Here is a 24653-nt window from a genome sequence, read left to right as displayed (position 1 = left end):
TTTTCTTTTATTTTCTTAAACTCCTTATTAACTAGAAACCATTTAAGAGAGAGCAATACTTCAGCCATAACCCAGAGTTGTTGTCAAATTGTGGTCTGTTATGCTGTAGGTTTCCAGTTCTGTGCCTTTCTGAGCACAGAATTAAGGCCTTTGCTGGAGGTATAGTTATCCTGGCAAGGTTCTGTCTGAAATAGAGTTGGCTTAAACTAGCAAAATAATTTCTTTTATCATTATTGTTAAAATATGCCCCTGAACTACATCAAAAGTAGCTCTTATTTTCTTTTTCTTTTTTTTTTTTTAATTCCTGGTATAAGTTAAATCTACATTAGATCAGTGGGGGTGCATCTACATGTGCTTTACTGTGGAGCTGACTAATTAGATCTGCAGCAAAGTCTCACCATCTACAAGTGTGTCCATATTAGGGTGCAGTAAATTAATTATCTCCGCTGTAAGATAGTACTCTGGAAAAGTATTATCCTACAGCAGAGTAGTTACGTGCACGTGATGCACATATAGATGGTGATTGGGGTTGCCTGCGGCATGAGGGTGCTACAGTGCAGGGTCTGTCTGCTGGCTAGCCCTGCACTATAGCACCCTTGTGCCCCAGCCAGGCCCTCTACAGCACACTGAGCCAGAGTGGAGCAGCCCCAGGTTGGCAGACTGATCCTCTGGAATGTTGTCACTATTTATTTATGTCATTTTTTTTCTTCATGCTACTAACTGACATGGCTATGCCAACAAAACGTTGTAATGTAGGCTTGGCCTCTGTAACTTATCTTGCTTCATCCAGATCTTAGCTATGAATCTAAGACCTTCACAAACACAAACCTTGCCTGCTTGAGACACAGCACTACAGCAGTTTTAATGTGCTGCTACAAATTCTCCTAGTGTGGGTATTATGTGCAGGCCTATCCTGAGCATAAACAGTATTGCTGTTTGAAATCTTTTAAATTATAACAATTTCCCTCAGTAACAGCCTTTAGAAAGAATCCATAACTTTTCTCATTTTTTAATTTTCCTTTTTTTATTAAATTGGAAAAAAGTTTATTTTTAATAATTTTTTTAATTAGGTTGGTTTATTTTCCCCCTCTACTTTTCAATGGGAAAAGGAATAAAAAGATGAAAATGAAGCCAGGATGGGAAAAGACCCAGAGAATATGGGAAAACATTGAAAACAAAATATCCCTCTAGAAAAACCTTTTTGAAAAATGAAAGAAAAATTGCATAAATGAGTAATTAGTAAATACATGAAAAAATATTTTTAAATCTGTGTAATAAAATTACTTGCACTTTCCTTTTTTAAATTTTCAACCATCTGTAATAAATAGAGCTTCACTGTATTTCTTTATAGTTAAGATTGAAACCTATAAAGACAAAATATAATATATATGTGCTATGTACTAATACTAAAAGCAAGACAACTTGTTAACACTTCTCACAAGGAATTAATCACAAAAAAATATAGCTATTGTTTTTACTTCTTGCTTTTGGGGGGATATCGCCGCAAGTGTAGAGTTCCATAGGACTTTTTCAAGATATCCTTCACTCATATGAAGGACAGCTGACTGCTTGCTGCTTTCGGCACTGTAGCAGTGAGTGCTGCTCCATCCACTTCCCAGCACATAGAGCTGCATGGCTATGCTTCTGGTCACAGATTTAGATTTTTTCATTGGCATCATCTTCTCCTCCATGAAAATGGCTTCTTTTACTTTCCCCTCTCAATATCTGACCTGCCCAAAGTTGTCAACTTCTTGCACACTCATCTCTGCCAGTATCCTATTAATGGCTTGTTACTTGTAGTGCCTGGAAACCTTAGTCATGAGCTAGCTCCCATTTTTTTAGGTACTATAAGATCCATAATGCAAACATGCTTGGTGCTACAGCTGATGTCATAACATGACATAAAAATAACATAACAACAAAAAACCCCAAAATGAATATTGAAATGAAATCTTAGAATTAAAATGTTTTGGGAATATTTTGTTTGGAGGCAAATGTTGAAAGTATTTGTTTTCATTCTGAATTAAAAGGCAAAATTTATTTCAAAGTTCTCATAACAGAAATTCAAGAGTTTCAAACAGCTCTTGTATTAACCCTTCTTTATGCTTAGGGCTTCGTCCAAATCTCATTAAAGTGAAAAAAAAGATATATCCAACTCCCCGTATGCCCTATATCTAGAGATAAATGTTGTTATAAAAGATATGGGGGCGATGATGGTGGTAAAAATAGTGTCCTTTAATCTTATTAGTGTAGTGCTGTCATAGAAAACTACACTGAATGTAGAAAGGAGATATGACAATGAAGAGAAATTATTGAGTCCCTTCCTAACCAACTGAAAGCATAGGTTGGACCTGTATGGAGAAAGTACAGAAAGCAAAATGATTTATTTTTACAAGTAAAATGAAGTAAAGAATGGAATTTAAAAGATTTTTTTAAGGATGAGAAACTGGTTATTCGGTATATGGGGGCTATTCCAGACATAGGAAGTCAGCAAATCTCTCAATGGAGTAGCGGGAAGGGAGTATATTAAAAGAAACAAAAGAAGTGACTGGATGATAAATCTGAATGGGGAAACATTTTTGGATTTCAGAGATGTGGGCAGAAATGCAGGACAGCAAAATGTTTAAATGAGTCTTGAAGGACTCAAGAACTATGAAAGGAAAAAGGGAGCTAGTAGAAAAATGTTAATGTGGAATTTTCTGAGCAACAATAGATGAGGAAAATCTTGATCTTAATGTTTTGGCTGCATTGTAAAACTGGAGGAGGCAGGAATGGAAGAAATCATAGTAGTCAAAGTGGAAAATAACTATATCATGGACCCAAAGCTAAGCAGTGGAGACAGAGAGGGATTGATATGAAGATATTATAGAGCGGGGTAGGGTTGGTTGACTGGTTGTTCATCTGGGAGCGAGGGGTCAGGGGACCCCTGGCTTCAGAGAGGAGTTCAGGAAAAGGCACTGGGATGCCCAGGAGTGGCAGGTTGCCTTGGTGGCCAAGGCAGTGGAGGTGATGGAGAAGGACTGCTGGATGCTAGCCACCATCCTGGCCCTGGTGGTTGCCTTCATGCCACCTGCTGCCCTGCTCCTGGCCACAACTTCACGTATCCCTTGGCGGCTGACCATCACCCAGCAGCAGGCCCCCTTGTAGGCCTGGGCTGAGGTGCAGGGGTACCTCCACCAGCCAGGTTCCCTTACCCCAGCTCCTGCCTTGGGGTCCCTGCCAGCCAGCCCCCTCTCCTGGGCCCAGCCCCGCTGGTAGCTCCTGCTTCATGTGGCCCTGCAGCAAGAGTTGCCTGCAGCAGGGTCAGGACCATGTGTGGGCCCTGCTGGCCAGCCCACTGGCTGCAGAAGGGGGAGATGGATACACTGGCAGAGCGGTGGCCACTGTTACCCCCTGGTGAGCCCCCCACCCACCAGCCTTGTCATGGCATGCACACCTGTGGGGGTGCAACTGGAGGCCAGAGTGCTGGGTGCCTGTCCCTGGGCTGTGACCCCTAGGCACCCCCATCCCACTGCCCCCCACCTCAGGAGGGCGTACACTGCATGCACTGTAAATAGTTTGCATGGGGAAGAGGGTGCTTTATTGGTGGTTGGTGGGCTCTGTGGGGTGCGGGGGGCAGGATCTGTTGTGGGGACGGGAGAGGGGAAGTGCTCTATTTTTAGGGATGGGGGAGTGGGGTCTGTGGGGAATAAAGTGCTTCCCTGGGAACTATCTGCAGTTAGCGTGGTGCTGGGGGTGCGTGGCGGGGCTGGGGTCTGGGGCTGGCCATCCAGGTGGTCTCCGTGCAGCCACCAGTCCTAGCTGGCTGGGCACCCTTACAAACAGCGTGGCTGGAGGCCCAGCAGTGTATGGATGGCAGAGATGGTGGTGCCCAGGAGCATGTCATTGATGTCCCTGCCAGGGTCTGGGCACCAGCATGGGGTCCAGGTGGCAGCAGCATGGTGGCAGGGGGCCAGAGACACTGTGGTGAGCCTGGCTAGGCAGCTGTGCCATGCAGGGGGGCTGCTAGGGCCGAGACTGACCTGGACCAGTTGGCGGTTACTGTGGCAATGCAGCATGACAACCAAGGTGGCTATCAGGAGCCCGGGGTACTGGATGTCACTGCTCGGGCCTGGTGGTGGAGCAGCCATGGTGCAGTGGGCAGAGGCTCTTGTGACTGAGCTGCCATGTGCTGCCACTGCACTCTCCAGCCTGCTCCAGGCCAGGAAGGCTGTTGGCCAGGGAGCAGGTAGTGGGGCTGGCTTTTAAAGATGGCCACCAGCTGCAGGCAGGTGCAGCTGGCACCTCCAGCTCTCCTGGTGGTGGCAGGGAGCCAGTGCAGGGCGGGAGAGGGCAGGAGCAGATTTCTGCCAGGAGCAGGAAATCTGCTTCCAAATCCCATATGTGACTCCTCCCCAACATAAGTAAATCCAGCCAGGAGAATTTGGCCCAGTAGACATGCCCACTGTGTAGTCTGACAAGCATTGGACACAAAGGCTGCTGACAGATGTGGAAAAACAGACAAACAGCGCTTGACTTTCAGCTTAGCAAGCAGCCCCCCACAAACCCCCCGCCCAGTACCAAGCACACTGCTTGCCCAAAAGAGGAACTGTTAATCTGACCTGACTTCCCTAGCATATGTATAGATCTCACACTTCAGCGGGGCTTTTTGGCACTTTTATCTAATAGCTGACTAAATAGTGCCAAAAAGCCTGACTGAAGTGTGAGATCTATACAGATGCTGGGGAGCTGGTCCAACTGACATGGTTCCTCTTCTGGTAAAGCACTGTTCTGTTTTCTTTTGTCTTGTTTTTTGTTTTCTTCTCAATATCAGTGGCCAAGTACCCTTCTTCAGGTAGACCAATTGTATGGTTTGTCCAACCTCAGGTCTATCTGAACAAGGGCACTTTGTGCTCAAAATCTTGTTGAACATGTCTCCCAAGTATACATCCAGCCTAATAAAAGATATCATCAGAAATCCCTTGCTTCTGGGAAAAGGTAATAGTCTTTATCTCTGGAATCTTTGGAAGTTTGATCAAAATGTTCTTGGGTTTTCTGTCCCTGCTTCTGCCTCCAGTGAGAGAGTAATTTAAAAACATGTGTGTTTTTCTTCATTATTTTTTTCTTTAGATAAAAAGCTATGTAAAGGGGTTTGATTTTTGGAGAGTGAACCCTCAGTATTTTCTGAAAATGAGCCCACGTCCCTTTAAGATATTTCTATTTAGGCTCTTGAAAATTGAAGTATTTAAAATCACTAGTCCTTTTGGAAATCTTGGCTAAGATTTTTTTTTTTTCAAGAGAGCTATAGCCAAGATAGCCGAGGCTTGACAGTGTATTTACATAAGTACAAGATACAAATCTGTGTTTTTAGGAATGTCTAAATTTCACTGCTTTATACTTGTGGTGTGTTTAAAAGCTGTTGGTTGTTCACAGATTGTGAATGTTGAATGTTGCAGTCTATGGAGACTTTCCCCTATTTGGCTCCTTCTTTTTTTGAGAATGTGATAAGTTTTTTTTTTCTTTTATGTGTTGAGTTTTTAATACTCTCAGGGCCTCATTACACATTCATTTTAGGTGACTCCTGGAGCTCTAAGGCCAGAATTGTCCACGCATTAATATGTGAAACTAGTTTTAAGCACTCTTTAGGCAGCTTAAAATTATACCGCTCCAGGCTAGGTTTATCTCTGATCTGTGTTACCCAGTTCATGTTACACTAAGAAGTAGCCACTCCAGGCTACACCCCCCCCAGCCCCCCGCCCCCCCCCGCCCAGATCAGGTCCACTGCCCCGCCCCCACCCTGGCCCTCTGATTGGTTAGCCACCCCTTGTTCCAGTTTCCCACCAGTCCAGATCAGTTTGCTGCCTCCTCACCTCACTGCACCCCCCACCCCCATCGTGGTTTCCCCAGCTTACTTTTGGCTGCTGACACTGTCTTGGGGAAGCAGGCAGTGAAGAGGAACCTAACTGCCTGGCCACTGCTGTTGCCACCACCATTGCTACTCTTTGAGTTGGGCAGGTGGCCACAAGTAAGCTGAGGGATGGGGGGAAGGGGGGCATGAGTAATCTGCAAGGGCTGGAGGAGGCGGGGAGGAACCCTGGGGGTGGGGAGTACATCGAACATCCCCAGGAGAAGGGGCAGGAGGCTGGAGGGAAGTCAGAATGGGAAGGGAGTGGAGGGGGGAATTCATACTTTTTAGTCCTCAAGGCCTCTGCTGGCTTGAAGGTGAGATTGCTCCAAACTCGAGCTAGCACCAACACCAATCAACATTTGAGCAGCTCAAAATACAACATCTAGTAAGGCCCTCACTCATATTTATGGATTGGTCACTGCCAGCAACTTGTGATTAGTCATTGGCTGAAAGTTGTTCCGTTTTTATGTACTGCCTTCTTAATGGAGACAATATTACTTCAGCCACAAAGCCTGCTTTTAAAAATCCATTTGGCAATGTAGCAGTCTTTTGTGAGGAAGAATCCTGAACTATTTTGTACCCCTGAGGCATGTTTGCAGTCCTTAAGAGAGGGAGGAAAATGTCCCATCCCCGTCACAGCTTTGAGGACTTTGCTCTAGCCACAAGATTCTCTGTCATGTCTTCCTTTGCCCATTGGATAGATCTGGGTGTTGCTCATCTGACTGTGGGAATGTTTTTCAGGTTTGTCCTGCACCTGTATGTAGGTTATGTACTAGCAATGACAAGTGTTATGTAATTGTTTTATTCTTGGAGGCAACTCTTCTGCTCACAGAGCCGATAGTCTGAGCAGTTCACTTTGAAATGTTCTTAGTTGAGGAAGAGTGACAACAGCCCTCTAACCATTTGCTTGGGTGCCATTATGTTATATTGGAACAGATACTGCATTTGTGCTTCTTGTTTCTGCTCCCTGGTTGCATATTTTTACTTGAGAAGGGGAGAAGGGAAAGAAGAGTAACAATCTGTAAATCTGCTTAATCAGTTAGACCCCTAGGTACAGTAGACCCATACATAAATTGAAAAGCAAATTTTTTTAAGTGGGAAGAATGTGCCAAAGATAACTCCTGTGGCAGTGATTCACATCTGAGAGAAATTATCTTGGGACCTGGATGGTTGGGCAGTTCTAGTTCAGTTATTTGCCCTGGTCAGATTTAGGGAGACTACAGTGGTGCAACTGCATCCCCTCCATCCCACTGCACTTTGATTCCTGGTCCACCCAAAATTTAAAACTAACTGCCTGGCAGCAGCATTTCTATTGAGGCAGCAGTGAGGAAGTTACTTGACTTCATGGCTCATTATAATCTACTTGATTCTTTCTAAACTCTTCATTCCAAAAGTGTTAACATTTATCTCTTCTTTTTAATGGTCTTAATGTTCCGCTAATCAAGCTATTCTTTCTTTGGCAATTCTGCTGTCTGTTAGCTGTTCCTGGTAATGTAACTCCTATTTCACAGCTCTAGTTAAAAACATTAACTCAGGTATAGAGCTAACTTTCAGTAAATCTTTGGCTGCACTGTCAAGATGCTCAAGAAAGCTAGACTTCACTTTATGAATCTGAAAAAGAACTGTACATTACATTCTATTTAATACAGAACTAAAACAACATATATTGATTTTTTTGCCTAGTTTGTTATAGTTTTTATACATAATATATTACATAGCAAATTAACTGGAGAAAAATATGCATTGTTATGGTACACTACATCACCTGCGCTGCCCTTTTGAAAACCCTAGATCCATCCATGAAAAGGGCACTGACCATAGAAAGACATAATTTAGTGATGTCACTTACAATGTCTAAGCCATCAGTTCGTGATGTAACTTTCCTGATTTCAGTTGACTTAGGCCAACAATATCTGATCCGAAACTTGGTGGAATAATTGCAAAGGCTTCTATTGATCTTCATGGGCTGTGATTTTGGTCCACAATGATTTTAGTCCATAGAGAACTTTAGCCATTTGAACAGTTGGTAGTCTTCATTTTTAGTTTAGCTGCTGGGTATCAAGCCTTGCCTCCGCATCTTAGAGGATTGGGCCATGTGCTAAAAAGTTAAATTAATATGTTATAAAGGTCTGTTTCAGAGCATACTGAAATAAAATGCTTTCTATTGTTTTTAGTTGGTTTTACATTCAGCCTTGTAACATCTTTGGTGCTTTTAAAAGGTGGATCCCCAAGGGTGCCTATACATGTGAATCAAGGCTGCTCCAACACACAGTAATTACAACATGTTGGAACAGACTCCAGTGTCACATGTATCAGTATCAAACAAACTTTAGTTAAAGTGCTCCTTCTGCCATTTTTCAGCTCAGAGACACTGATACATGTGATGCTCCAGGCACTTTAATTAGAGAGGCTCCTAGAGCCACTCTAATTAAAGCACCCATCTCCTGGACCACGTGTATAAACGCCCTGAGTTATTTAAAAATTATAACTTTAAATGTGACAATGACTGATTAAAAGTGAGTTATTAATAATTCTTTTTTCCTACATAATAAAAGTTTTCATTTGCCTTCTAAGTTGCTGGTTATGAAAGAATAAAAGCAAAGATTCAGGTTGGTCTGAGTTTACAGGTGAGCTAGTTATACTGTATTTATGTACATTTACAATATTTATGTACAATGTTGTTATCTGCTTGTATAAGTCCAGTTTAAGAATATTTCATAATAAAACAGAAGGAAAATTTTGGCTGTCAGAGTTTTCAATGTTTGTGTTAAAGTCTTCAAACTGCTGCTGGTCTGAAAGTCAGCTAAACAGGCTTGTATTGTTGTTTCCTCCAGGACATCTTTCATGCTTTCTTCCCCCCTCTCCTTTTTGAAAGCCAAGTATTTATTTGCATGCAATGTAGGTGAATTCTTTTATCTATTTGTATATTGTAAACCAATGTAATTAGCATACTGCCATTACAGTACACTTAAAAAAAGAACCTAAAACTTTCAGTCAATATTATTACTGGAGGGAAAACTCTTAATTAAATTCTATGCAAACTACAACAATAGGCAAAGTTGTTTGGTGCTTAATATTAAAAGTTGTTCTGGGGGGTGAAAAGTGATTGTAGCTGAAAGCTCCACATGTCATGAAGCCAAGGATAGAAATATGAGGTCAGCCTTTGAAGAGATGGACAAGGCGCTGTCTGCCAAAATTGGGAAGTCCCAAAAGATTAGCTTATTTGCCAGATGTTACTGGGAGTTCATCATTGACACCCTCTGCTTCATGGTCTTCATCTCTCACCACAGTCGCAACTGCCTTGCCTGCCCTTTGCAGGTTTTCTGTAGATCTCTTCAGTGCACAGCACCTGAGTTCTTCCTTGAAGTTGAGTTTTTTTGTTTGTTTTTTTGCTTTGCAGCAATATGCACATTGTCCTCTTGACTTGTGAAGATAATCTTGTTTTTCTTTAATACACCCATGATAGAGCTCTTGGCATCAGTCTATCCATGAAAGAACCAGTAATATGAAAAATAGCAACTTCTTCAGTCCTGGAAAGGTTGCTGCATTTGTGGAAGCGCTTGGGGGAGGAATGAGGCCACACTTTGTACAGTCCCATTAATGTTAATGAGGTTAGATACGTGAGATATAAATTGGTAATTATATGTTTGTTGGGATGTTTCCCCATGAATATCTGCAAAGCCTGAAGCTCCATTTTCAGCATTTTCAGTTTTGTGTTATCAGTCTGCTGTCCACTTCGTAATATCAGCATGTCAAGCATTGCTTCTTAGAGGGTGATACTGAGCAGAAGCCATCAGAAAAGTAGAGTGGGGTGGGAAAGCCTCAGACTAATAATAACAACAAAAGTTTAGAACAGAAATGTGCTCAGCATGGTTTCCCCTGAAGGTCTGTGGGAGTTCACTGGTAAATATTGATTTCAGCTAATAGAAGTTTTATCTTGTGTGTGGGCTGTGCCCCAAGAGATTAAGTCTCAAACAAAGACTAATGCCTGCTTAGAAGAAGAACAAAACAAAACAAGTTTATCCGTAAGATGCTGGCTCCTGGTAGTTGTATCTTAGAGGAAGGTTGTGGTATGGATAGGTTGTTTAGTATATTTTGGAAATGATGAGAGTAATGTGAGAGACAGAATGAATGACACAAAATGTTGAACTCAACATGTGATTCTGACTTTGACTGCTCACTTTAGCTGCTGGCATATTGGTTATTGCTGCTTCCATTTGATTCACTTGAGAAGTACATCCTGGTGTATTTCCCACAGAGGTAGTCATGATGTTAACCAATCACTGGGAGCATCTACATGTATGTCAACCTGTATTATTCCTTTTAGGCGTCTATCTCCTGTTATCTATGGTAATTTCTGTATAACTATACATTCTTCTGTTGTACAGGACTAAAAAACAGGCTACCATTCATTGTGAGTCCTAAACTGAAGTAGAGAATCCAAAAAATCAATATAAACAGCTCACACTTAGGAAGCCTCTCATAAAATTCTGAGATGCTTTGCACTCTGTCATTGCTAGGCATGGCTTAGTTTTCCAGTACCTCATAATACTATCTGGATGGGGTGAAACAGAAAGTTACTTTGGTTTTGCTCTGACTTCTGAAAGCAATAAGTTTGCTGCTTCCAGTAAAGAGTTCTGAGGTATATACCGCTTCCACATTTTTCTTCTGCTCTGATTTCTATGGCATGCTCCTGCTTTTTTGCCTCCTTTTAGATACTTTTTGTATTCCTGCATATAAGCAGGAACATGCATTCCCTGGGGACAACTAGCAGCAGCATATATTTGTGCCTCTACTAGTTGTCCCTGGGTGCACCAGTGCATGAGTGTTCTGATGTGTGACAAGTTGCCCTGGGTGGGGTAGGGGTGGTTGAGGCCAGCATGTGGGCTGGCCCCAGCAGCCTTACCTGGGGTACTGGGGGCCTCCCCGGGCTCTAGCAGCAGTGATCCAGGCACAAGGGCTAGGGACAGACATTCAAAAAGCCTGAGCCTGAATTGATTCAATCTTTACAGGTTAGTCTAACCTGGCTAGGCTGAACTGGTTTGAAACTGGACAGACATTCTCTCTGGACTGAGGAAATTCAGGCACCCTGCAGTATCTCAGGCTAGAAGCCAGGGGGTGCTAGAGCAGCCCTCCCTTGTCTTCAGCAGTGAGCTGAGCTGAGGGGGGCGTGGACAGGCCCCAGCAGGACTCTCTCATTAGGCAGGTCTGCCTGCACAGTCCCAGGCTTTTCCCCACTGGGTGCTCAAGGAGTGGGAGTGTTGCCAGCCCCCAAACCCATGCTAGCACTCTGAGACAAGAGGGAGGGGAGGGGAAGGGAGGGGGCACAGTGCATGCATCTGTTGATGATATGGAGCTTTTCAATCTCCCTCCCTGCTTTATCATACTGTCTCCAGCAAACTGACAGGCAAGCAAGCCATCTGAGGCTTGTAACAGTCTTTATCACTCGATTAGCAAAACAATGCCCTCTCTCCATTACTTCAAACTTCTTAAACAGCTTACTGGCTGACCTGTTGATTAGCTCCAAACAGCCCTAAGCAGTCACTGTTCTGTCTGCCTCCCCCAGTGAAATTGGAGACATACATACACAGACACCTCTTGCCATTAGCTAGTATACCACATGTCTAGGGCCCCTGGGGATGGGGTCCCTGGTCTGGGAGATGGGCAGGAGGGGGATTTTCTGCTTGAGCAGTGACGGTGGAGTAGGGCAGGGGGAAGCCAGGCAGACTCAGCTGTGTCTGCAGTCTGTGCTAGAGACTTACACAGCATTAGCTAGCACATCACATGCTGGCTATGGTCCATTCTGTGGCAGAGAGGAGGAAGGGATCCTTGCTTAAGCAGCCAGTGGTGAGGGGGAGGGGGGCATGGGGAAACCAGCAGGCTGTACTGTGCCTGCAAGTCTGCTGGAGCTCTGGCCAGGGAGCAGAAGGGAAGGGCCAGCCCTGCTGTGGAGCAGAGAGTCCCACCCAGCCAAGAGAGTATGCTGGGATGCTGGGGGACTCTGATTTAACTTAAACCAGCAAGAGGTCTGGGACAAACATTACATAAACTGGTTTGACCCAAATCAGTTAAGTCTGATACTACATTCAACCAGGTTTATCTCAAACCAGTTCCAGCCATTTTCAAACTATTTATGTGCACTGAACATCTGTCCTGTTACAGGTTTAAACCAGTTTCTGATCACTTAAACCGATTTATGTGTAATGTCTGTCCCTACTCGTGGAGCCTGGCCAGCAGCTGGAGCATGGCTCTGGCTGTCCAGGTGCCAGTTTTGGGTGGTGCATGCTGCCACCATGTATGCCACCCTGGTTTTTTGTGTCTCAGGTTTTTTTTATACTGGGATCTCCCAGTGTCACCCCCCCCCCCCCCCCCCCCCGCTCTGCAAATTAACAGTGTGGCGAACGCCTACATGTGCGGCACATATAGTTTGCAGCACTGCAGATAGGTCTGCAGGCCTGCAAATTTGCATGTGCAGCTCTCTTTCCTCCTTTCTCTTCCATTCTTTGTTGGGTTTCTTCCTTGCTTCTTCCTCTACCAGGCAATAAAAACAGGGATACTGAAGAAAAGGAAGAGACTGACATCTTATAGATCTAATATTAGCTATTAGTTGCCAAAGTCAGAGAAACAAAACACCTGTTTCTTTTCCATCACAGATGATTTTGGACAGAAAGGGCAAGCATTTGGAACTGCTGAAAAACATGCTCAGCATCGTTTTACCCAGGCAAGTGGTTAAAGAACTGATTGACTGACAAAAATTGAAGTATTTTAAAAAAGCCCACAAAATGTGAATCCTCCTGTGTTCCATTTGGAATTCCTACTGATGTATGCAACTGGCTAAACACTTCACAGGTGGCTGTGGAAGAACGCCAGTAGTATACTTCTCTTGCCACATGGAAGACATACTCAACTGCAGATAGAATACTTCCCAACCACAGGTGGAAAACATGCACTACTTGCTCTTTGACACTATTCATGTATCAGCTACTTTTTAAGCATAGTCCTCTATGCTTAAAAAGATGTATGAGAATCTTTTCTTTTAAACCAGAGGCCCAGTCAGGGTTTTTTTTTCACAAAAACTGCTAAGTACCATGGAGGGTTTGAGACTTATCTCATTAAGGCCTGCTTGAAGATTCCAGATGTGTATTGCTTTCCAGCATCCAGAAACATTTGGAAATGCCTTAATCCTGAAAATAGGGGTTTCCAGTGGAAATGCTGACAGACCCTTTGCTGCAGCAGCCCAAACAGGCTGTGCTGTAATAATGAGCCCTGTATACGTGCATTTGGAAAGCATGATGCTAGTATTAGAAAACAAGCACTTCAGCTGAACAGTCCATGAGAAGGAAAAATATCTTCTTCCATTTCATTGCAATGATTCTGAAAATTGGCCCCAGAGTTTATTCACAGGAGAAAGAAATGGGTAACAAAGTTAGTAATTAACCCAGTATGTACTACATTTCCAAAAATAATTTAAATATCACTTGCAATTACACTGTTTGGATCTGTTACTAATACTGTAGAAGATAGCTTTAGTTGGCAATTTAAACAATTCTATATTGTTTGATTATATTTTTCCACTGGTGGTTCTCTTTTTAATGCTTGATTTCATTTTATTAAAGTGTTCAAAGAACCCTAACCTCTTCTAATATTGTACAAATTACAAGCATGACTCTGCAAAGACTTAGGACAGAGTGTTGTGTGTATTTCCCTGAGTAGTCTTTCTACTTGCATTTGGAGATCCCACAGCATCAATCTGTTACAGCAGTAAACACTACACTCATAAGTGTTTGTAGGATTAAGACCTTTGCTCAGAACTGTAATGTTCTCAGTCTTCATTTTCTTCATCAGCCTAAAAGGCATTGCCTTGTAGACACTTAGAAAGGGGAGGAGTTTTAAGTTAATGGTACTGCTTACATGACTAACTATTTGCCTGTGTATATTGCAGAATTGTATCCTTAACCTATATCATGTACTGTATCTCACAAACTAGTCTATTCATTTTCACTGTTAATCACAGGATTGATAACTGAAACCTACAGTTTGAGGTTGAAGGCTGAAATGTCACTTTAAAAAGAGGGTTAAAAAGGTCACACAGCTGCGAATAACAACCCAATGAAAATCAGATTCTAACTGCAACTCACTTCAAGAATAACATTGAAACAGGAAACAAGCCTGCTTGATGCTTTTGCCAGTAAAGCAGTAAGGATACTACTTAGTTGAGAGAGAAGCAGACTTTCTTGGTGTCAATTGTCTGAACTGTTTTTCTAATTGTAGAAGAGGTGATGATTGAGTTCTGGGCAGTCTTGTTAAGAGGTCGTATAGTCTATGATATAACTATGCTAGAATAGGATGTTGCAAAGATGAGATGGTTCTCTTTTGCTTGGTTTTGTTTATGTTTTTGCATTCCTCTCTGTAGGCTTCAGTTTTAGTAATTATTTTTTAAATGTTTGCAAGTACCTTTTCAAAAGAAAATAAACGAAAAAAGACGCAAAACCACACCACCTCCTGCCAACCTTAATTTCTTCCCTTATAAAACTCTGGCTGAAGAACCCAGTGCATGCGTATCCTATAATTTTTTTAAAATTTGATTATCTCAGCTTCTAGTTAGAGTGATATTTCAGAGTTATGGCAGACTACAACAATGTAGCAGATTTCTCCACATATGTATCCTGCCAATAAGGCTCTTTACATGGTCACACCAGGGCAATAAATGCTGACAGATGTTGTTAACATCTCTATTAAAATTCAAAACCCTTTACAGATGCATAATACATTCATACCCATGTTAATAATATCAGAACTGATGCTGACATATCAATATTATTTTAAGTGCTCATTTATATTTATAAATCTTGTTTGCTGCTATGAATTTGCCATAAATTAACCTGTTGATAACAACAGAAGCCAGTAACTCAGACTTAAGTAACTTTTTAACTGTTCAGTCATACTAGATTCACTTGATGTTCACTGTACACATTAATTTGGTGGATATCCCATGTAACTCTGTGGAAGATTCATTGTAAATGTAAAGTGAGCATTACAGCTCATAGCTATTAAAGGTTAACAAGTACTTTTATTTATTAGGTGTAGCAGAGATATTGATTGCCATGGGTGGGGTGTTTCTTCATGCATATTGGAGCAACTGCACACATTGATGAAGGAGTTGGAGTCATGGATTGAACTGTGTATCATAGCAGAATGTATGAACCAAGCAACTGGAATCATGTGCCATTAGTTCCATGTGGCTGCCGGTACTCTGAACTGGAGGATGTGAAATTTATGTCCACCTTTTGAAAAGGACTTCATATAAATTTACAAGTGCACAGCTGAAAAATTCTGCTGCTGAGAGGTGTGGTGTTCTTAAGTTACAAATCAGGAGACTGACTCTGCATTGCTTATGCCCCAACAACTCTTGAGTTCAGTAGGGTTTGTGGAGGCAAAATGTTTTCCTGTTTCTATCTGGTCCAAGTTAATTTGTAAAGTATTAATTAGTATTAATTAGTAACAAAAATAGCAGTCTGCTCTTCTATCCAAACAGATGTAATAGTACCATATTTGTAACTACAGTGATATCACACATACAAATATAAAGAGTACTTAAAATAATTTTACCCTAAACATATCTGTTATATGGTAACACATAGGGGCCAAGATATGCTGAATAATATTGTACAGACCATACTGAATTACAGAGGATGTTAAAGATATATGCAAGACTAATTACTAGACTTACAAAGACTAACATTCTGGGGGGGTTTGTAAAGTTTTTCTTCTGAATAAAATCTCTGTGGAGTGTGATTTTGACATCATTTATATGTTTATTATAGAGGCTTAGAAACTAAATGTGGTGTTTTTATGCAGTTCTGATAAAGAACATTTAAAGGATTTATTTTGGAAATTTAACTCTGAAAAATAGTCTTAGTTTTAAAAAAGAGTATTCAGTTAGGGAGGACACAATAAGAATTTTTGGTAACATTTTTAATTCACTTGCACCCTTGGGATCAAAATTATTTCATTCTGTTTCCTTTCACAAAGTGTCCTCCATTGTTCTACTGAAAATGCAGTTGCCACTCTTCCCTGAAGATGAGGAAAGAGGGTACTACAGGTGTTTGGCAGTGCTTCAGTTGAAGAAGTAATTGAGATATCCGATAAAGCCTTTCATTCTTGATGCATTTTTTCTTTGTTTGTTTTTTGTTTTGTTTATCTATGCAAGGTCCTTTAGAAAAAAAAGCCAACAGTCAAGGATCAAATACTTTAGGTAGAGGTTAGTTTTTAAATCAAACTTAACTGACTGACAAACAATTAATTGCTTTTCAGTTTTAGAGAGGATGGCACAAAAATGATTTAAGATGTTTGTTCAAATTTAAAGAGCCTGTTGAAGTGGAACTAAAATAACCAAACATAATTGTAATCAATGATTACCCTTTAGTGATTTTGGTTTAAGCCTTTTTATGTAAACATTTTCTTATTTCAGACTTTACAAACTGACTTAAGTTTGATTTACAACCCGTTTTAATTACAATTTGCGTGGAGATAAACCTTAATTTTGGTCTATGATCACTGTTCAGTGAGATAAATGGGTGGCATCAGCCCAATTTCTAGTGCATAGTTGTCCTTTTCATAAAAAAAAAACCCCAGTTGGTACTACTTATCACATTTGATAGGCCACTTCAACAGGCAGCTCAAGGGCTGAATGAAAATCGGGTCTGAGGCTAGGGACAGATGTGTTGCTTGAAGTGCTCCACATATCTTTAAAGCACTCCCAGAAATGACCACAGCACTTCAAAAATGATCCTTGGAAAAAGAGGAAGATCTTTGAAGCATTTCCTGAAAGGTCTGCATGCTCCAGTGGTCTTCCAGCATCACACATTGCTCTACTCTTCCCTCCCCCTGCACAGGAAGCAGGGAGAATTGTGGCAGTCATCCAGTAAGTGCTCTTCTGTGACCTCAGTTGTCCTCAGGAAACTCTGTTGACTAGAAGATGTTCACTCAGAGAAATTGTCACAATGGGACAGAGTTAAAGGACATGAGCAGAGCGTTCAGGATGCTGTCCATCATATAATACAGTGGGGGCCAACCTTTTTTGGCTGGAATGGCACAAATTAGCTCTGCACCCTCTCTGAGTGCCACTTCAATCCCCTTCCTCTGCTCAATCTCCTGCTCTGCTTTCTGCTCAATCTCCTGCTCTGCTTTCTGCTCCCTGCTCTTTCTGCCACTGTGCTGCCTGTTCCCCCTTTCATCTTCCATGTGCCACACACACAGGTTGTGCATGCCACTCGTGCTGCAGTTTAGCCACCCTGATGTAGTACATAAACTGACAAATAAGAAATCTAAGTTTCTCACCTGTTGATCCAGCATATTTAAGTCTCACAGCATTCTTCTTGAAAAAGGAAAAGAAATCCATTATCTGAAATTTTTTTCTACAGTGAAAAATAAGGAATAAATTTTATATGTACAGGTCTGGGCTGGGATGTTCAGGATGCCAATAGTGATTCTCTGTGGCATATGCCTACAATTTCTCAGTAACTAAAGCTTCTTGGAAGTTCAGTATAAATGGGGAACACTTAATGATACAAATAAACCTAGGGCAGCTGTCTCTGACAAAAATGCACAATCAGCCTGAAACTATGGCATTTAAAATGTGGGTTACAGTGATTTCAACACCCCAGAAGGCCTCTGCCATTTTTGTGGCTTTATACATTCTCTTTATTACAAAAAGTTTTTCTCTCTTTTGTTGTATGAAAGACCCACACAAACTGAAAGAGAAAATAATGGGCCAAGCAGGGACACAATAGGTACATACAGAGTTACATTTAGGTTGACATAACCAGGGTCAGGTCCATCTGAATGCCCAATCACACAGCCATTCAGAGGAGTTAATTTCGACAAAAAAATGGAATGCCTGATCCAAGTTACTGCAACTCAGGAGGTGCACAAACTTAGATCAAGGAAGAGTTAACCTGATCTAGGAAAGGATTAAACTAGTGTTAGAACAGTGAGGCAGTGGAATAGACTGCCTAGGGAAGTTGTGGACTCTCCATCACTGGAGGTGTTCAAGAAGAGGTTCAACAACCACTGGTAAGGGATGATGTAGGTGTAGCTATATTTGTGTTCTACTGTGGGTATTTCCCATGCTTCTGGGCTTTGTTGATTACCACATGGGGCAGGAAGGATTGGAATAGATGACCTATGGAGGTCCCTTCTAGCCCTACTTCTTTATGATTCAATTGCTTGGATGCCTGAGGTGTTCACAGCACAACCTCAGGGCTGGGAAAGCCCAGACATGCACCCCAACCCTGCAGTTGTGCTATTGCCATCTCCCTTGACCCATCTTCCAAGCTATCTGCAGTCCCCTGACTCCCTACCATGACCAGACACACTCCCCATCATGGTCCCAGCAATCCCCCCGCACAGACCTGCCAGCCCTCTGCCCCGACCTGCCAATCTGCCTGTTCGCACCAGCCCCTCTCCCCACTCTGAGTAACTTTGGGTTGTCCATGCAGCTCTTGGTAGTGGCTAATAGGTGCACATGCCATACCTGGTCTAAGCTCAGGCAGCTTGAAGTAAGCCACATAAACATAGATGGCATGTGGTGAATGTATATATTCAGTGAAAGTGAATATACTCAGACTGCTAAGAATAATACATCATGTGAAAACCCCCCTGAAAAAATGCTTTCTACATTTCATATAGATGCTACTTGCAGAAAGAGTAAGGTTAAAATATTTCAGAAAATGGTAGATTTTATTTTAAAGCCTTCAATGTCTTTTTTTTTAGAAAAATTTTGTCCAAGTTAGTCAGCAACGTGCTCTAATGCTGGCTCAAATTTAGCTATATAACTGGTCTCTGAAAGCAGTCTCCAATGTGGTAAGGCAAATGCCCCCCTCTGCTTACTCTTTTATCATTGGCCATCAGTTCTTTCTCAAGGTGTTGGCCAAAGTTAAAATACTGGACTGCAATTACATGTGAGGACACAACAGTTCTGCCTTTTGCTAGATTGCAGATCTTATGAAATCTAACAGAACTTTACAGGACTCGGATGTGTATTTGTCTCAAATGCTTTGGACTTCACATAAAGTATATGCTTAATATGTTAAAGAAAATTCACTATTTAAGACATGGGGTCTTTAATTAAAAATTAAAGCAAGCTGATTAAAATGTTCAGCAGGAACTGAAGAAAGGTAAAAACTATTAATATATTTCTGAATTGATGTGTCCTTATTTAATAACAACACTGAACATATGTTTTTTTCCAAAGCAGGATTTTTACTTTGACAGCCTAATGGTTTTTTTTTCCCCTTCAAAGTAAATATATGCTCAGGAAAGAGTAACAAGAATGTAGATGGGAATTTAATGAATTCTAGCAAGTTAGGACTCTGAAATTATGATGATTTTTTTCCTTGTTTCTTTTGCCATTTGACATTTTTTTAAAAAGTAATTCAATGCTGTATTTTGCATATTTCTTGAAGTTTAGAATGTATATATTTATAGGTTCCCTTTCTCTCCCCCTTTTAATGTGTAGATTTATGAGGAATCAAAGATGAACTTGGAGCAGGAGAGGCCCTTTGTCTGCAGTGCCCCAGGCTGCTCACAGGTGAGTGAAGTCAGTGACAATATTAATTAAGACCACAGCACAAGCATGGGCTTGTATAATGCATCATCATAATCACTATCATCATCAGACATGTGTTAATACAGTGGTTTCCAACCCCGCCCCCTCCTCCTCTTCCTCCTCCTCCTTTTTCTCTTTCTCTTTTGTCCAATATGTTGTTATTGAATAATTAAGATAGGCAGGTATTTAGAAGCTAGTGGCTAACTATCCCCTGCTTCACTTTATGCCCCCCAGCCTGATCCATTTATTTTAAACTAGACTGAACTTTCCTCCAATTTAAAAGTGATGGAGAACATAGGTATAAGAATCCACTGGTTCAGAAGGGATACAGCTCTTCTAGTATTTCACTTTCTTTCTTACTCTTTTGTAAAAACTGCTAGGTTTTATTTCATGTAGCAGATGCTAACCTAATTTTTTAATTAACATATTAATACTTAATGCTTCATATTATATCTTTCCATTATGTACCCTCCATTTTAACTGAACTGTATTGCCAAATTTGGACCCAAAATATGCATGTTGCATCTTGCTGCATATATCTAGGGGTTCAATCTAGTCTATAATATTAGAAGTTCAGTCTTTTCTTTAAAAAAAAATAACTTATTGTCAGTTTACCTTCTACATTTAAATTTCAATATTCTGTATGACTGATAATCAATGGCATCACTGATCCCTACAACGATGCAGACACCTCCATCCATTGTATTGTTTATGCTAGTTTATCTCAGTAATGAGAATACACAACAAGGATTCACTAGAAGTGATCTTCTTTTCCAGTTTGGACACAAGTCTGCTATCTAACCTTGTTTACATGACTTAATGTCCCCAGGCATCCCTGTGATTGAAGAAAATTTGTGTGTACCTCTTTGAAAGTCTTCAGCCATTGTATCTTTAGAATCCTGTGGGCTTCTCTGATGGAAATGCAGGCTATTCTATAATTATTTAAGTTTTTTAAGATGTTTTTATCAAGACTTGGAATAGAAATGTAGAAAATCTGATTTCAAATGTTGGCAGGTAACTGATGGCCTGGTTGGTCTACCAGATAAATCAATAAAAGACTTTCTATTGAATGTAATGGATTTTTGGATCAGCCCTTGAATCAGAATTTGTAATTTTAAATCTGAACATAGAAAGTTATACCTTCCCTAGAGTCCAGAGTCCCTACCTCCGGAAAACAATTGACAGAAATTCATAGTGTGGCAGCTGTAGCACGGCAGACTAGCTAAGGGCTTTGGTGACTCCTTCATCAACCAGTTTGTACATTAGAAGAATGAGTTAGCTGATCTTATGTACCGGAAATGAGGCACATTTAGCAAAGGTATAAGAGACTGGATTGAAGGAGTGGCTTTTCCCCCAATCCCAGCAGGCATTCTTTAGACCCTGCTGATTTTCACACTGAAGACAGAAGCACAGCATTCCATGAAGGAAATTTCATTTCTACATTGTGTTTCTTCTAACAACATTAGCATGGAGAGTTTTCCTACATTCCATTTATTCCCATTGTCAATTTCTAGTGCTTGCATTTCTTCCAGATGAGTAAACACTGAATCAGGATTTCACAGTCAGGAAAGGTCTTTGAAAGTTTTTTCTTTTGACAGTTTTTCTACATTATTTACTCTGCTGTGTCTATGTAACTAGATAGTCATAGAGAGTATAACATACTATAGCTATTTTGCTATAGCCACTAGCACAGTCACTTAATATGTATGGGAAATACCATCTTGGAAGCACCAAGTCATTTTCATTTTACTAGCAGTTTTCTGTTTTTCTGCAAGAGATCTCCCACCTTAAAATGGTGCTCTTTACAAAATCATATGGACATATCCTAGCTTTCCTTGATACTCTATAAATGACCCTATTAGACAAAGAATTGCAATAATGTGTAGTGAATAGTAGTGCCTGCCTATCTGCTCTTTTAGAGGAGACATAACTATAACAATTTTGTTGATATCAAAGAATACTGACACAAGTTGTTACTGTGCAACTGCACAATTCGGCATTGCAGCAAAACTGCTTTATCTTTAAATTTGCTTCAAAGTTAAGTCATTTTAGCTCACTTGTGTCATGACAGGCAGATGCAGTTGTAATAGAGCATGTCATGCATTTCCCCAGGGAGATGCAAAGCATCCTGGGATGCTGGGGGACTGTGAGTTAACTTGAATCTTGAGGCAATCTGGGGCAGAAAAGTTCAATAAACTGATTTAACCTAAATCAGTTAAGTCTACTACATCCATCCAGGTTCATCTTAAATCTTGGCCATTTTGAAAGTGGTTTATGTGCACTGAACTTCTGTTGTGTTACAGACTTGAACCAGTTTCTGATCACTTATACCAGTTTATGTGTAATTTCTGTCCCTAACCCTAGAGTAGGGTGAGTCCAAAATCCTTATGAATCTGAGACCCTAGCCTTTCGGTCCCTGATGCCCCCAAGACCTGTGTCAGGGTGCTTTCTTCCAGTTCAGCTCCTGAGAGAGGGACATAACCTTTTTCAAAAGGGAAAGGAGTGCATTCTGAAGTCCAAAACAGCAAATCATATGGTGGCTCTCCTCTTCAATAAAGGCATTTATTTGGGGGGAAAGGCCACAGATCAAGACAGCCCAACCCCTATTCAGTGGGCTAAGTAGTCTCTCTTTTTGGCTGTTTCTGTGTTATTTGGATGGTTGGTTCTTTTTTAAAATTCTATCTATTGCCAAAGGTTTATTAGAGAACTAAATGCTTTTTTCTTCCCTTCTCTATGTTTGCCTGACAGCGCTTTCCAACAGAGGATCATCTGATGATTCACAGGCACAAACATGAAATGACTTTGAAGTTTCCTTCAATAAAAACAGATAATATGTTATCAGGTAAGAAGACATGAATGTGAGAATCAAGTGAAATGCCTGTTTTTAAGATGTCAGAATTACTTGCACTGGAAAGCTGAATACCACAAACAGTTGTATTTTAAAAGTACCCCAATTAATAACCAAGTAGAAATGGAACAAACCAGCTTATGCATTTCTAGACAAAATGGTAGCTGCCATTTTTTGCCTCTTCCTCAGTTTGATATAAGGGGAAGAGAGATGATTGAACTTGCGCCACATTTATTTTATTTTGATATCAGATTTGTAGGGTACAAAACAGTTCTGGCACGGTCTCATTTATCACGAACACATAGACACTTAAGAAAATCTTACTCCAGGATCCAGCAATAAAAGCATTAATGAAACATATTTGTTATGCAGTACTTTCAAGGGTCCGATTTTGACTTAAGACAAGCTCAGCTGGGCATTCATATTATGCCACATAATAGTCACTGTTTTAAGACACTTACCTACTTAGAAATGGGAAATAATGGAAAACAGAAATGTTAAGATAGACTGTGGACATGATACCTGTGGACCATTGAACTACAATGCAAATAGGTGTATTTTAAACACTTAAATGTATAGAACTTATGTTCATACTCCACAAATATTCCTTTAGGATATATATACATGGGCTGAGATATTTTTCAAAAGTAAATAGGATCTTGTTCTCACTCTTTCATATCACCCAGCCATGGGCAGATCTAGGACTTTGAAAAAGGGGGTGCAAATGATGTGATATATAATCACATATAACACAACACACATTTTTCTCTGGTTAAAAGAAACTAGAACCTTTACTAATATACTAGTTGCCTAGGGCTGTATTATTCAGGTTGAGATCAAAGCATAAACAAATATAACTTTATTGGAATGTGCATTAATTTTCTACACTATATATTATGTAGTCTCCATAATTAAATATACATGTCTTATTGATGTTCATAAAACAAAATCTAGCCTTCTTCAGCATCTTGACAGTGAATTTAACATTTCTTTGACAGTTATTTCCACACTTGGTTAATTTTAATCTGAATTAAAGTTTCCGCACTTTGAGTTAATGTTTTTAGCTAGAACTAGAAATAGTCTGCAGGGCTGTGAAATAAGAAGAGGAGTAACTACAGACAGGAAAATTGCAGAAGAAAGGGTAGCGTTGGAGTGGTGCTGTAGCTGTGGTGGTCTAGAAACATGGGAGCAGCAAAGATTTTGGTTGGTCTGTCCTTTATTGGACAAACTACATAGTTGGCATAGACTTAGACAAGCTTTTGAATGCAATGCATTCTGCTTCAGAACATCAAAACCATTAAAAAGGAGAGAGGGTTGTGGAGTGAAGAGAGATTAGCAGGAATCAGATAAATTCTAATGATCCATGAAATCAATTTATGACCTCAGCATTTCCTGAAAAGAAATTCTGCTGCTGCCATTGCTGCTGCTGCCAGGCAGCTGGCTTTAAATTTTGGGTGGAATGGGAATCAAAGGAAGGGCATGACTGCCAATGGATCTACCCCAGCACTAAGCTTATGTATTTCAATACCTCTCTATCTTTATTAGAATTGTCAGCAATTGCTTGCAAATATTTTTGGTGAAGGGTGTATTTTTTTATTTGTTTATTTTTTTAAATCATGCCTAGGGTATTTTATAGAGACCCCGGAATGCCCTTTTCCTCCTCGTTGCCTTTAAAATGAAAAATGTTAAAGAACAACTGTCAAAAGCACATAACACACAAAAGAACTGGACCGATAAAAGTGCACACATGCCTTCTGTGCCTGTAGATTTCTATGTGTGTGTACAAATGGGAAGATTCAGCTTGCAGGTCAGGGCATCTTCTGGTAGTGAAGCTGCTTCAAACTATTGTACCTGTATACAGTGGGTACACACTCAGAGCATTGTTGATGAGCTCAGTTTTGAAGGAGCTGTCTGTATAAAAGTGCACCAAGAGTTTTTGGGGGCAGATTGGGTCTGGGAGGTGGGGCAAGAGGAATTTACAATGTGCCCATTGCCCAATCCACACCTCCCTTTTAGGCTAGGTATAGACATTACACTTTTACTGATATAAGTGATTGGAAACCAATCTAAAGAAGAGAAGGAGAAGGAGAGCACATAAAACTTGTCTGTACCTATAACAGAACAGAAGTTTGGCACACATAAACTGGTTTAAGAATGACAGAACCTGCTCTAAGATTTGCTCCCCCCACCAAATGGCGAACGTGTGTTCTGTTTGCTATCAATCTAAATTACACTGCTTATAGAAAACAGCATTATTTAGATCAATTCCAGCTCAGGCTTTTTTAATGTCTGTACCTAGCTGTAGAGTC

The 24653-nt window shown here is 40.8% G+C and overlaps 1 protein-coding gene across 3 annotated transcripts in view; it reads left to right on the top strand.

Moving 5' to 3' along the window:
• Positions 1 to 24653, top strand: part of CREB5 (cAMP responsive element binding protein 5) — a 379878-nt gene that overhangs the window by 32810 nt on the left and 322415 nt on the right. For 2 of the 3 annotated variants that reach the window (XM_006276942.3, XM_019498044.2), the window contains exons 2-3: positions 19407 to 19478; positions 22245 to 22338. In XM_006276942.3, coding sequence (XP_006277004.1) covers positions 19425 to 19478; positions 22245 to 22338 — 148 coding nt within the window. In that variant the 5' untranslated portion in view covers positions 19407 to 19424. Of the gene's footprint in view, positions 1 to 19406; positions 19479 to 22244; positions 22339 to 24653 lie in introns of those variants that run through there. The other variant, XM_006276944.3, reaches the window with a different exon arrangement.

This window comes from Alligator mississippiensis, chromosome 5, assembly GCF_030867095.1.
Source record: "Alligator mississippiensis isolate rAllMis1 chromosome 5, rAllMis1, whole genome shotgun sequence".
NCBI lineage: Eukaryota > Metazoa > Chordata > Crocodylia > Alligatoridae > Alligator > Alligator mississippiensis.
This window is presented reverse-complemented; position numbering and strand designations above follow the sequence as displayed.